This window comes from Falco cherrug, chromosome 6, assembly GCF_023634085.1.
Source record: "Falco cherrug isolate bFalChe1 chromosome 6, bFalChe1.pri, whole genome shotgun sequence".
Lineage (NCBI taxonomy): Eukaryota > Metazoa > Chordata > Aves > Falconiformes > Falconidae > Falco > Falco cherrug.
Window position 1 is genome coordinate 29,583,267 of NC_073702.1, and position 13,982 is coordinate 29,597,248.

A 13,982-nucleotide genomic window follows, 5' to 3' on the forward strand; every position below is an offset into this window, starting at 1 on the left:
CTCAAAGGAGGTTCAGAGGCTCTCAATTATTGCTGCAACATGTACGTAAGGTAGGCCTCTTTCCTTCTGACTATCTTTTCCTGGTTTATTTGGCCTCAGTCAGGACAGGACTTTTTCTCCAGTCACGCTGCTGCTTTCTCAGGGCTCTCTGCCTGCTTTCAGTAGGAAACACTGCAAAGGTAAGCATGGTTTGCTGTTCCAGAACTGCCAGCTACAGGCCAAATTCCTTATTGTTTGACATTTACATAAGTGCAATCATAGCCGTTAAGGAATACATAGGATTGTGACACAAATATTCAGCATTTATGGGATGTGAATCAGATATGCTGATCTAGACAACTGAAGTTTCCCTTCCTCCTTGTGCAGTATTACCAGAATGGGTGGCTCTAGTTTGATCTGCAGTATCTCAGCAATCTGTGTAATGAAGAGAATTTCAGCTGAGCTGGATCGGTGCCTAACTTAAGGACAGGGGAATTGCAAGTCATAGTTCAGCCCAAGACAAATGTCTTGGTGTTGTAAGGAATAAAGAGCCCATTTTGAGTCTGATCCATGGATGCATTTGCAGGGTACTGTCACTGGGTTACAAATTCTACGTGGTCTTGGTATTCAGCCTTACTGACCCCTAGTGCAAGCGTAACAATAATTGCTGATTTAATTTGACCTAACTGAGCTAAAAAAAAATATTCAAGGAATGTGATTGTGAGCTTTGTTAGCCTTCAGTCTCATTTTACTTTGGTGGCGATAGTATGAAGTGAATAGCAGCCAAAATAGTCATGGTGTGGGTAAAGGGGACGACATCTGGCATTACATATGGAAGCAGAACTATACAAACAGGAAGTATACAAACAGCACTGTAGTAGGCATAATTGCCATCTGCAGCCATAAACTACAGAGATTATTGTTGCTGTTCCAGAAGCATGTTAGCTGGAGAGAGTAGCTGTTGAGTGTTAAACAACAATACAGCATACGAAGAAAACACTATAGGTATTTCTCTGTAATGAAGAACCGGTTCTCATCGGGAGTTCGCCAACCCTATATTAATGTTTACAGGTGGCATAGAAAATTCCAGCTTATGTTCCAGATGATACAAGGAATGAGAATGCTTTAGTATCCTTTTATACAAACAAAGTAATTTACCCCCTGTTTGCCTTGTGGGTGCATGTTTGCAGTCTGGTTTGATGTTGGGTCTTTTACATTATGATGACATTGCAATGATTATTCTGGTGTACCCTGAGGTTGTATTAGCATTTGTACACTAATCTACAAGGAGAAATCAACTGAAAAGGATTCTGAAGATCTAACATTTTGTTACTACTAAATCCTTATATTTGACTGTATAGAAAATTAGTATTTATAGAATAAGAATTAAGATATCTTCATTGTGCCTGTATCAAAAGTTCAGTAGATAGTGTGTATATTGTGTATTTTGTTTTGGAACAGTGGTTAATATTTTGGGGTTAGATGCTCACCCTGTTCCTAACCTAACATGGTTATACTTGTAGGTCTATCTACTCTGAACCAACCCAGACAAATAGATGGATCATCAGGCAGTCTTTCGCAGCAGGAGCCTTTTCAGAGCAGAACTCTGCCTGTTCTAACATACACACATATGCAAGTGCCATATTTCTGGCACTTGCAAGTATGTGTCTGGGAATATAGATCACGGCTCTTGGTGCTGACTAACAGCCTGGGCCTCTTTCCCACTCGTGTGTGGAAGGGAACTGTATATTCAGGGAAAATTATGGAAAAGGCAAGGTGTCCCCTGATCAGTGCTCTCACTGCAAAATGCAGAGGTTCTAGCCCAAATTGAAGCAATGCCTGCATTCTCTCAGGTTGTCTGGCTGAGTGAGTGAACCTGGGCTGAACATACTCCAAAGCCTAGACTAGAGATTGTTCTAAGGAAACAGTAGGTGTTTTGAAGGTTAAAATGTGTGTAGTGCACCGATGAACTCGTGCAGTGATAATGCTTCTTTAAATATAGATGTTTTGAGCTTAAAGCAGCAGTAGAATCAGTATTAGCTGCTGAGGTTTTCTGAAGTGTTCAGGCTCCTGATTTCCAAGGTTTCAATGGGTCCTAGATGCATGGAAAATACAGCAAATCCTACAGACTTGTCAGTGGGAGATGTAGAAGTTGCTGAAAAACACACCAGACATTTCTTGACTCCTTCAAGCTTGAAAATACTTTTAAAATCATATTGTATTGATTCCTTCATCTGTCAAATGGTAGGTTATACCCTAAGGACTAATAAAAATTTTAAATTTTTAGGACCAAAAAAGGTCTTCCATAGTGGTATTGCTTATAAATTTTATAATTTAGTTAGGTAACATCAATTATCTGTACCTAAAAAGTCATGGCATTTGTCCACATTCAAAGTATATCTTCCTGCAACATAGGTGAAGACAATGGATAATGTAGATAATTAGGTTGCTATTTTTTCAGATGTGAAATTCACAGATTTTTAAAAGCTGCTTTTTGTTAGTGTGAAGTAATTATTTTCATGTCACCAGTGAATTCCTTGCCAGCTAGCTCTACAAAACTGCCTTACATTGAAAGAGCAAAACTGGTTTGGCTGTTCAGTTTAACCAGTGAAGGTAAAGAATAAATCAATGTGAAGAATTTCTACTAAGCGTAGGAAGCTTTTTGTGAGAATGAAAGTAACCCAGTTTGGTCCTTTGGTTTAAGAATGTTGTGGATTCTTTTCTTGATTGTAGTTTTTAAATCAGTATTGCACAATTATACAAAAGACATTCTATGGCTCAGACAAAAAATAATGGGCTTTGTTCAGGAGGTTCTGGGTGAAATTTTATGACTTGCCTTATGCAGAAAGGCAGAGTAGGTAATCAGAATTTTTCCTTTTGTCCTTGAAATCTGTGAATCGTTATTTATTAATGGCTGACCTGACATCACATTATTGTCTTCACCACATTAAAAGTATGCTATAAACTGATAATTTACTAATTAATTATTAAATAATTTATATTGAGTAGTCAGAAAACCAAACACAGATATTTTTGAACTGGAAGGGCTCAAATTCTTTGTATAGCTCTCTTGCTATTTTCCCTATAAACATGCAACCAAGGGTAGAACTGAACAAGTTATTTGAAGGCAGTGATTAACTGGATTCCTTAGAGTAATTTATTACTTAGTCAGTATAAAGTGTCTGGTTGATGCAAGTGAGCAACTTCTGCACTTCACATCATTGTAACAATACTAACATTTATTCATCTACTGCTGCTGGTATCATCCCCATTCTTTTTTCCACACAGAAAAAAATAAATCCTCCTGAAATGTTCAGGTCCAGTGGTCTTTTTCCATCTCTTTCAGCTTCTCAAGTTCTGCTTCTGTGACACCACTTAATAAAAAATGGATGAGATCTCTGAATGCTAGTCTAAGAGGATCCTGAACTGTTTAAACTGTTTTACCATGCTTTCACACTTTCAGTTATCTAATGATTATTTAGGTCTTGACTGCTTTGGGATGATGGATATTAGTTTGGACAGTGTTCAGTGCATTGTGGTTACTAATGGTTTCGTAATATTTTTTTTTGTTTTTCTTCAGCCCATCAGGTTCACGCCCTCCTACTCCTCAGAGTGACTCGGAATTGGTCAGTAAACCTATGGACAGAAGTGGACTGAAGAATAATCCCCACATGCACTGGGCATGGGGAGAGCTACCCCAGGCTGCAAAGGTATCCAAAGTAATTTGTTTAATTCCTGCTAGCTTCTATTGTGCTTTAATGGGGGCACGTGTGCTTATTCTATTGCACACTGCTAAAGAGGGGATGGATCCTGTTTTTACATAAAATTGCAACGTTTTCTGTAAGAGAATTGCATCTTGCTCCGTAGGAGGTACAGGAAAGTGCCTTGTGCTATGGTTGTTCTCAACTCTGATGATACACAGTAGGAAATTAAGAAGTGCCTGAGACATAGACTTGTAATAGTTAGAAGCTTAAATAGCATATAAAATCAAACCCAGTGTTCTTTGTGAAATCATTGAAATTCATAAATGGTCTTAGATGGAAATTAGGCAATTGATGTTAGCGGTGTGATTTACAAAAATTAAAATTGGTTGCTTGAGTACATAAGCATCCAGAAGCACCTGCAGTTCTTTGTCTCTGCATGCCTAGATGTGCTGTTGGCTGAGCCGACTGCCATGGTGCCTGTGTCCTCCCTGAAGCCATTTGGCCCAGTTAGGTGGCAGGACTTGTAGCGTGCCAGCAGCATTGTCTCCCATGCTGCACGGTAGCCATGTGCAGCTGTGTACACTGCAGGTCAGTCAGGTACTGGCAGGCTCCTTACGACAGCTATGAAGTCAGAGCATTCATACAGGAAAGGGGAGACCTAGGGCTTATGCTGCCTCAGAGTGTGAGAAATAAAGGTCAGGCTCCAGTGGCACACTGCAACCATGGGAGCAGGAATGGTGCAGGATTTGGCTCCTCCTGCTGAAGGCTGGCTTTTCTGCAGAAAGGATTGCAGGAGTGATGGGGTCAGGAACAGTGTAAAGAAACAAAATTACTGTTTTGCAGGCCAGGGAAGTGGGTATCCTCCTCAGAAAGACTTCTGTATTCTGGTGGTAGTGCCAGAATTATAATGGCATTAGTTATTTTTAATTCACTGTTGGTAGCTAGTGACAAAAACAGAGATGGGACTCCAGAGTTTATAATTCCTTCAGAAGGGCTCTGGCCTTTTCTTTAATAGTCCAAAGATGAGCTGTCCCATCACCTCTGCATTATTCTCTTCCTCATGCATATTACAAGAAAATTGGGAGCTATTTTCTGTACACAGAGAACTGATGTAAGTGCACAGATCCAGGCAGGAGTTTCAAATTAGCATTTCCAGTTTAGAATTTAGGGTTTCCTGTTAGTAGATTTAGGTGTTTCATTTTTACGCCAGTCACACAACCTGGTGTGTATTGCAGATCTTATTACTGGAGGTTTTTCCCTCTGCAACCCCTATCTGTGTCCCCAGCTGAGCTATTCAGACTTGATCTAGCCATACGTGAACTGGGAGTTATGCTTTGGATGCTTTTGATCTTCATGTTAAGAATTTGTTTGCAGTGAAGGTTATAGCAGTTACACAGTTGCTGCTGTAGGAGTTCAGCTCCCTGCTGCAAGAACACTTCTTGTCCCACACTTAGAGAAGGTCTAGAATTGTTCCTATAAAGTAATTTAAAATCTAAATCTGGGGCATAGATGAATGACAGTGTACCCCTGTCCTTGTCCCTGAGAGCATCCTGATTGGGTAAGTACTCTGATCCGCTCTCCCTTCTCATGTTTGTCGGGGTTACCTTCTGAGGAAAAGCTAGGATTTGTGCAGGAAGGGAGGAGAGCAGGATGAGAGCTGTGATGTACTCCCAGACAGATTAGTGGGAAATGAAGACTGTAGAGCACGTTGCAGAAAAAAAATCTTTCCTGGCCTCAAGATACAGATGAATTTTGTGCAAGGAAACACACGGCAGAGAAGACTTGTATGGTGTAGTCTCCACCTCAGTTAGAGGTGGCTTTCTGCTGTAGTTGGTCACCTTGAGAATCTGATCTCACTGGAGTGAACAGAACAGGTTAAACTCTGGCTGTTGCATTTTTTAAGAGCTTTTTTTTTATAGCAATCTGTTATTTTTCCTCACAGGCTAGTTCTCTGCTCAAAGCAAAGGAACCCAGCGTGGTGGATGTAAATCCTTCTGAAAGCACTCACTTTAGGGTCATCCAGAGTTCTCCTATAGAGTTTAACATTGTGCCTCCTCTACCTGCCCTTGGACAAGCAGATGCAACAACTGCTGATGAAAGTGAGCCCTTACCAGCTGAGGCAAATAAGTCAGAGACAGAGTCTCCGGGAGCAGCTGTACCACTATTGCCTGTCAATGAAGAAATAAAACAAGCTGCAGCTTGCTCAGCCCAACCAGCTGGCAAGACAGAATCCCCTTCCAGAAAGAAAGGTAAAGCTGTTGATTCTGCACTTTTATATGTATGATTTTATCTTTAAATTTCATGATGATAAAGCACCTCATTGCCATATAAATTAATCTGTGCCCTGAAAGCACTTTCAAATCTGGAAAGGAGTAAGCTTTAGAAAGAACTTTCAAAACCTGAGCTATGCAGCAGGCTGTTCACAGGAGCTGTGTAGTAAGACAAAAGATTGTCCTTGGTCTGGGATTTTTGGTAGCTCTGTGTTTATGAGCAGGACTGCAAAACCTACTCCAAATTCATCCATATTTGACTCATTCAGAGATTTCACTTTTTGGTACAAGCATGCTGTATATCTGCTTGTTCACCTGCACTGGCTGCTTTCTGAGTTGTTATGTATCACTGGTAATTGTGGAACCTCTCTGATCTAGTACAAGGTTGTAGTACATCTTTTGAATGACCAACAGATTTGCTATAAAATAAGGTGCTTTTGTTTCACGCCAGCAATGTCAGTTCTGTGTGGTATGCGTCCTGTCCTGAATTTGTGAAATATAACTCCATCTGCTTTTCTACTTAATTTCTGGGCTCTGTAGCCATGGTATTTTATGATAAGTGTTACAATCTTTACCAGAAACTTACTTGCTTAAAAATGTTCTGGTTTAGAGCTCTGGTTATTCTATAATTATGTGAACCCTATATAAGCCTAGTTTGTGCAGCTGCTTTTAAATCAGTAAAAATAAAAGTTTCTTAGCCACTTCCTCGTGCATTCCGCTGTCTTTGAAGACAAAATTGACAGTGTTACTCTGCTCATTATTTGCTCGTTATGTAACTTTTTTTTCAGATTGCTTTTCTGATGTTTGATGTTGGAAATTGAGACAGCAAGAAGTCGTGGGTTTTAGAATGAATTCCAAAGTAGGTTTTGGCCTTACAGTAGTTACTTGTCAAGATGTACCAGCATCAACAGGACAGTGATGACTATATGTTGGCACTAGTGAAAGACCTAGGAGGGTTGTCTTGTCCCCTGCAGTAGTGCATGTGCACAGGCAGCACATCAGTTGTATGTGCTAAACAGTGAGTTGTCCCCTTTACAAGCCAGTTACAGTGTATTTAATGAGCGTAGTACAGTCTGTTTCTTTTTACAAGGGGGGATTGAAGTAGTTCTCAGAGATTAAATGCTCAGATTGCTTTGCTGTGATAATAGGCCTGTGCAGATACTCAGAAAGTTCCTTTTGTTGTTTTCCTACAGTGACCCACTAACTTCTAATTCCCAGTGGTTTTGTCTCAGCGTATCTCCAAAGTAGTCCTCTGCTGTCTCATTTTGTATATGCAAAGTCTGAACAATGTATATGAGCAACTTGCTTTGAAATTTTCTACAAATATAGTTCACAAACTCTTGATAACTTGTCTAGTTTCTCAGTCTTAAAATGAACAGTTAAACAGTAATAACAGTTCTGTCTTGTTACTTAGAAAATGCTCATTAATACGCTTATTTGTGCTCTCCCTTACAGACAAACGAAGTCGGCATCTTGGTGCTGATGGTGTCTATTTAGATGACCTTACTGACATGGATCCAGAAGTTGCTGCACTTTATTTCCCCAAGAAGTATAAGTCCTTTGTTTATATTTTTACTATTTAAAGAGCTCTTGGTGCCTTCCAGATTTAGATCAAACTCTTCACTGCAAACTAGATGACTTGGACTCTGAAAAAGAGGTCTTGAGGTGAAGGCAGACAGAAAATAAAACGCTGCAGAGAGGAATATTAGAGCATTTGGGCCTGAGAAGCGTGCTTGAAACTAGTTTTCTCTTTTGGTCAATTAAGCATAATATATAGATTGTGGATGTTATGTAATGTACACTGATGTTTGTGAGTGCTACTTGCATGCCCTGGGAGAGTAATTGGCCTTTGGATATATTTATCCCCATGTCCTTGCTAATTACCGTGAAGAACATATCTTACTGTTAAAAGTATTAGCACAAAATTATTGTTCAATGTTGTTCTACTGTGGCTGATCACCTATAAATATGAATTTTAGAAAATTACTTTTGGAAGATGTATGACAGATTTATTTGTGAAAATACTCTACCCTGAACACAGAATTTCCAGCTTGTTCTGATCTTTATTAGAGCCTTTTATAACATTTATGATGCTCTTTCCACATCATACTGTGGTTATTTGACTAAAGTTATTGAGCAACAACTACAGTAGCTTGCATTTTTTGTTTTTATTCCTTGGTTGCTTAAACTCAGCTGTTGTAATAGTAGCATTTCAATAAAATTGAGAAAGATTAGTAATATGGAGAAAAAAATTGAATTGAAAATCCCTTTCTCAAATGCATACATATAAATCTGGAATGGAAAGCAGAGTTTGGTGGGCTTGCACTTCATAATAATGATATAATCTATACATAGATTTTTAAGTGGGTATAATAATTTGTTTCTTAAAATTTTAATCCTAGTAGTTTATACATATTTTATATATTGACATAAATACACAAACATACATATCCTTTCTTTTGGGTTTAGCAAGCAGTTTATATGATTAATACAAAATAAATAATTTATTAGCATGTGTATTCTTGTTCCTATGCGGGAATAGTTCTGCTAGTATAAATTTTGCTTATAATATTATTATTTTGTCTACTAAGATTGTACAGTTTGTTACCTTATTTTTCCTATCTGTTTTGAATAAGTGAAGCTATAATTATACATGCCTAATTTAGGCAACTAAGTAGAAGCGGTCTAATATTTGAGGGTATGCGAGGCCTATACTATTTTGTTTAAACTTTATGGCAAAACTAAGGAAACTTCTTCCCCTCCTTGTCTTTCTGTTTTCCTAAGTGTGTGTCAGATATAAAGAGTACTTGTTGAAGGGAGAGAATTTGGGAATGAATACATGCAGACTGAACTCCTGATTTTTCTTTTCCAGTGGGGATAATGTCCAAAGCAAGAACACAAATGACCCAGGCCCACGGTCTGCCAGTCAGTCTCCGCAGTCTGTTGGAAGCTCAGGTGTTGACAGTGGAGTTGAAAGCACCTCGGATGGAATTCGAGATTTGCCCTCCATTGCCATTTCTCTTTGTGGAGGCCTTACTGAAAACAAAGAAATAACCAAAGGTACAGCATGACTTTCGGAATTGCAGGCCGGTGCTGTCAGCCAAGTTTTACCTTTCTAGACCATGGAAGCAGTGCCCTCCTGTGGCTCTGCTCAAGAACGTGATGAAAAGTACTGTCCCTGTAATGTTTCCTAGAATTTTTCATAGTTAAAATAGTAGACTTATATATGACTGACTTATTTGAAAGTATTCTATTAGTATTTTTATTTCCTGATAGTACTGCGTTTTGTATCACAACAGTGTTAATGGTACTTTTATGTATTATTTATGTATTGGTACAATATATAGCTAGGAAATTTCCAGCTGTTGGTGTCAGAAATGAAAAAGGTGGTCTGTAAATGGAGACATTAGGTGAGGAAGTTGAACTTTGACCTGAGTTCCTGCTCTACTTCCCATTTCTTGTGTGACTTCTGGATGAAGCATTTACAGTGCTCTGTGCCTTAACTTCCAGCTGCACAATGTGAAGATACATGTGTTAAAACTTGCAGTTTCTTCAGTAGTATGGCATCATAAAATTATATGAGCCTGATGCTACACTGATTACTGTTCAGAAATGAGTTATTAAAACATTTCAAATATGTGGTGATTAGTACTAGAGTTGTGTTGTTGTTTGAATCAATTGTGAATTATATAGATTTTGTGAAAGGAGTTACAGCCAGTGGAAGCGTATTTACTCACAGGCACTTTCACTTTGCTGTAGGCCTTACAAGTGATCATTAAGTTTTTGGCTGAGACTTTACATATACCTAGAGCCCATTGGTTCCTTCTTCTAACTTGGACAGAGGATCAGTGAAAGGCATGACAAAATACTTCCTTGCCTGGCTTAGAAGCCTGGTTTTCCTGCCTCACAATTCTATCCCTGAGCTTTCAGTTACCTTGTATTTTGAACAGGAAAGACACCCAGCAGCTGACAAAGAAACCCTCAGCATCTTCTGAGACTGAGAGGCTCTGGACCTCTAGCTTGCTGCTAATTACTAATTACTGATAATCTTAGAATGCTAGTAATGAAGGGCTGACTCTAAATGTGAAACCTGCGTGTCTGAGAGGTGGGCTGTCCCAGGCATCTATAAATGCATGCCTTACCTACAAATTTTTTTCTTCCCACAGAAGAATTCTTAGAACATGCAGTAACATATCAGCAGTTTGTGGACAATCCTGCTATCATTGATGACCCTAACCTTGTGGTTAAGATTGGAAATAAGTAAGTAATATTTCAGGAAAAAAACTATTTGACTGTTGTAAGAGAAGCACTTTGGTGTTGATTGGTTTAACCATATCTGAAAAATAGGGTTTGAATGTTCATAGCTTAGATTTATCCAGATAGAGTCAAATCTCTAGTGAACTTAGGCTCTTCTAGTTACCTTTCCTCCTTTAGATTGAAAGTAAAGAGCAGTTTTAGATGACCTGTTACAGCTAACTGACACAACATGAATTTCAAGAAGCTAGTATTAAATACTAATAGTGTTCACACTCAATTAGCAGAGTAAAAAAGAAATAGGATGTTAACTTGCTAAGGCTTGCTTATGTGCCAGTTTGAATAATTAATATTTCTAGGGATATGATGGTCTGCTTGCAAACAGTCTATACGCAGCAGTTTGTATATACTGAATGTTTTGCTAATATCCCTCTATGGAGGCGCTGCTTTTCAAGACTTGTCAAACTTCACCCACCCAGTGTGAGGCTTCTATTTCTACAATTTGAAGACATTATTTCATATGTTTGTATTGCTGACAGCAGTGCAGCACTATGGTCTATGCCAGATACAGCTTTTTGAAGGATGTTTTAAGTTGAGACCTCTTTGCATCTGGCATACGATGTTATAGAGTAGAGGAGAGATCATGACATTGTGCTGCACTATGGAGGTTAGGCCACACTTAGTTACAGACATCACTCATACAAATCTGAGATGCCTGGTGCATCTTTATGTGATAGTTTGTATTGTGTATGTTATGGCCTCATACCTGACCCTCTCTGTGGTCTGAGGTCAGTCAGTTACTGCTTCCCTGCAATAGTTCTCCGAGTTTGGTAATGCTTACCTGTCTACTGATATGTTGGGAAGAGAGGTGTACTTAGTGAGGATCTTACTGTCATATTCTCTGGATGTCATGTGAGCTTCAACTTACCTTGACAGGTGGATGGTAATACTGTATTTGTCCTACTGTCTGTAACGAGTTGACCTATGTTCAGCAGATAACAGCAAAAGCTTGACATCCTCCAGACTATGGCCCCTAACTTTTATGTAGTTCCTTTGATGGAAGAACAGTGAAAAGAGCTTGTGAAAAAATGTAGGTAACGCCGTGATAATGAGGTGTAGTAAGGACGAGGAACGCATGAGAAATAACCTTTCTACTTTAAGGACCTAGCTTCTCTTGCATACCTTGAAAAGTATATGCCAAGAACACTTGTGAACATACTGTGGAATAAAGTGGATCCGCTATTACTGGTGCAGGCCTATGCTAAAGAGACTTCATGGCTTTAACCTGCCAGATGATAATTACTGGGTAGACTGTGAATTGGAACCTTGTGATTACGAAATGCAGTAATCATTTCTCTTGCATGCCCAGGTACTACAACTGGAACACAGCTGGTCCCCTTCTGCTGGCAATGCAGGCATTCCAGAAACCTTTGCCAAAGGTGAGATTGAATGTGAAGGTTGGTCAGAGAAGGAGTTGTGACATTCTGCCATTTATCGAGGCAGGGAAGAGAATTTTTGTACAAAAGAATCTGCACATCAGTAATACCTATCCACACATAACCATTAATCTATCTTATGCTAAGGGCTAAATAAGCGGGACTAAATTTGGTCTGTGAATAGTGTTTATTTGCTAGGCTAAGATCATTATAAATATTTTGAAGAAGGAAAAGTTCCTGTTTTCCTTCATTAATATGGATTGTAAACATATATTGTATTGACCCATGTTAGTGCTTGCTGTAGCTGAATACTTCGTGACTGCTTTCCATTTTATCCGTATATGACACATATCAAATAAAAATAGAGGCCAAGAATTTTAACCTCAGTGAATAAGCTTTAACTACTAAGTAATGCAGGCCTATAGCTTGCTAGTGTTTGTTTCTTCATTGGTTGTTCATAACCAAGCCAGGTAGGTAGTGACAGATAGCTATGATCGTGACAGCTATATATGTCGGCTTACATTAACCGTGTTGATGAACTTAGTCTGATTCCACATGACCTGGTGCCACATAGATGCTCAGGTCAGAAATACACTTACTGTAAATGTATAGAAAGAAGTAGTATTGTCATTGACACTATTTTGTATCCTGGTTAGCAATGGATTTAATAAATTTTGGAATATAGTTTCTTTCCTTCTGCCATTTGCAGCACTTCACATGTCTTTGAGTTTAATCTATGTGAATTCAAATGCTATCTCTATTGCTGTGGACTTAGAATAAACATTCCTTCGAAGCCCAGAATACTCTCTACCACTGCATTCTTCCTTAGTACCACATTAACTATGTACGCAGTCATGCATAGCTGCACTATAACATCCCAATATAAATTGATCCTAAAAGTCCTGAACATCTGGTGAACCTGGCTTGAATTTCAAGGATGTAACAGAGCCAGATGTTTTGTGCTTTACTGCAAATATTCTAGTTATCATCAAAGATGGGGTTCATCCCCTGGAACTAAAATGCCCACAGAAGGGATGCAGTTACCCTACTCTGTATTTGTTGGGCACTTCCACTGAGTGATTCAGACCTTGTTAGGTGCCTGTTGGGTCTTCAGTAGCAATAAAGGTAATGCAGGGTAAATGCATTTTTAATTAAGTGCTTTGCCTGAGTGAGGTGTTTTGGGTTTTGCTTAGGGTGGGTAAATGGAAAGAATTGGTATGCAATATTTTTCCAATGAGGGAAATGGCAATTCTTTTAACAGCATTCTGGTTATGCCATTATTCATATAGGCCATCAGTTAAGAAAAGTCATCTATGACTGAAATTTGTGTTCATTTTTTTTAGTGTTTAACTTATACTCTGAATGCTGATAACTTTCTAGACTGTGCAGTTTTAATTCAGTGGAGAAGCCACTATATATAGTTGGAACAGCCTGTATGATTGGGAAGGTTAACTTGACTGAACTGTACCTCTGAAACTAAAATTATTCATTTATGCTACCAGTTATCTTTCTTAATGACTTGTTAATTAGGGTTTTGATTGGATGTAATAATGGAACTATGAAATGGAAATACTGAGACACTTTATCAAAACAGGCTTTATGAAGTGATTGAAAACTGGAGTTTTGCAAAATCACTCATTTTCTGCAAAATACGCTTAAAAGCATGTCTAATTGTAAGCATGTGAATTATCTCACTAAAAGCCAATAGGACATCTGCTTGAAGTTGTCCATATGTTTGAGAACTTCCTTAAGTTGTAACCATTGTTCTCAACAGTGGCATTCCATTCCCAGTAGCTCCATCTGCTCCTTGTTTTTCTTACTTTGTTTAAAAGTTCTCAGCTTATTTGCTCAATTTTACTCCTTTGTATTTCTTTCTGTTCTCTTATACTTTAGATAGTATAGTAAAGAGAACCTAGAAAATCTGAGGAAAGGGATGGATTGTCCCATATGTTAGCTGAACTCAACCCTCTCAACTGCTAAGAGTACTTGGAATCGTGATTTTTTTTTTTATTTTATTTTTTTTAGATCACTGATCAACATCAGTTTTATTTTGGTGACTTTGCTTACAGTGGAGGCTATCATCTCAGAAAGCCAGTGGCTAAACTATTCTAGGGTGTACCAAACACTGGCCACCTTTAATGTAATATTTTCCCCTTTCATCTTTTGCTTGCTGTCTGAGTGAAAGAATTCAGCTCTCCTTGTTACAATGCATAAGGCTCCAGTCATTATGGGTATTGAAAGAAACTCTTCTCTACTGAGGTCCAGTATATATAAACAATGAAAAGTAGCCAGGGTTTAAAAAAAAATATTTCTAACGTCAGTCAAATTCATAGCATCAT

At 38.6% G+C, this 13,982-nt stretch overlaps 1 protein-coding gene across 3 annotated transcripts in view; it reads left to right on the plus strand.

The window, feature by feature from the left end:
• LPIN1 (lipin 1) overlaps positions 1-13,982 on the plus strand; it is a 50,925-nt gene that overhangs the window by 16,688 nt on the left and 20,255 nt on the right. For all 3 annotated transcript variants that reach the window (XM_014277592.3, XM_055713976.1, XM_055713974.1), the window contains exons 6-11: positions 3,560-3,689; positions 5,626-5,932; positions 7,409-7,502; positions 8,826-9,013; positions 10,120-10,213; positions 11,577-11,646. In XM_014277592.3, coding sequence (XP_014133067.2) covers positions 3,560-3,689; positions 5,626-5,932; positions 7,409-7,502; positions 8,826-9,013; positions 10,120-10,213; positions 11,577-11,646 — 883 coding nt within the window. The remainder of the gene's footprint in view (positions 1-3,559; positions 3,690-5,625; positions 5,933-7,408; positions 7,503-8,825; positions 9,014-10,119; positions 10,214-11,576; positions 11,647-13,982) is intronic.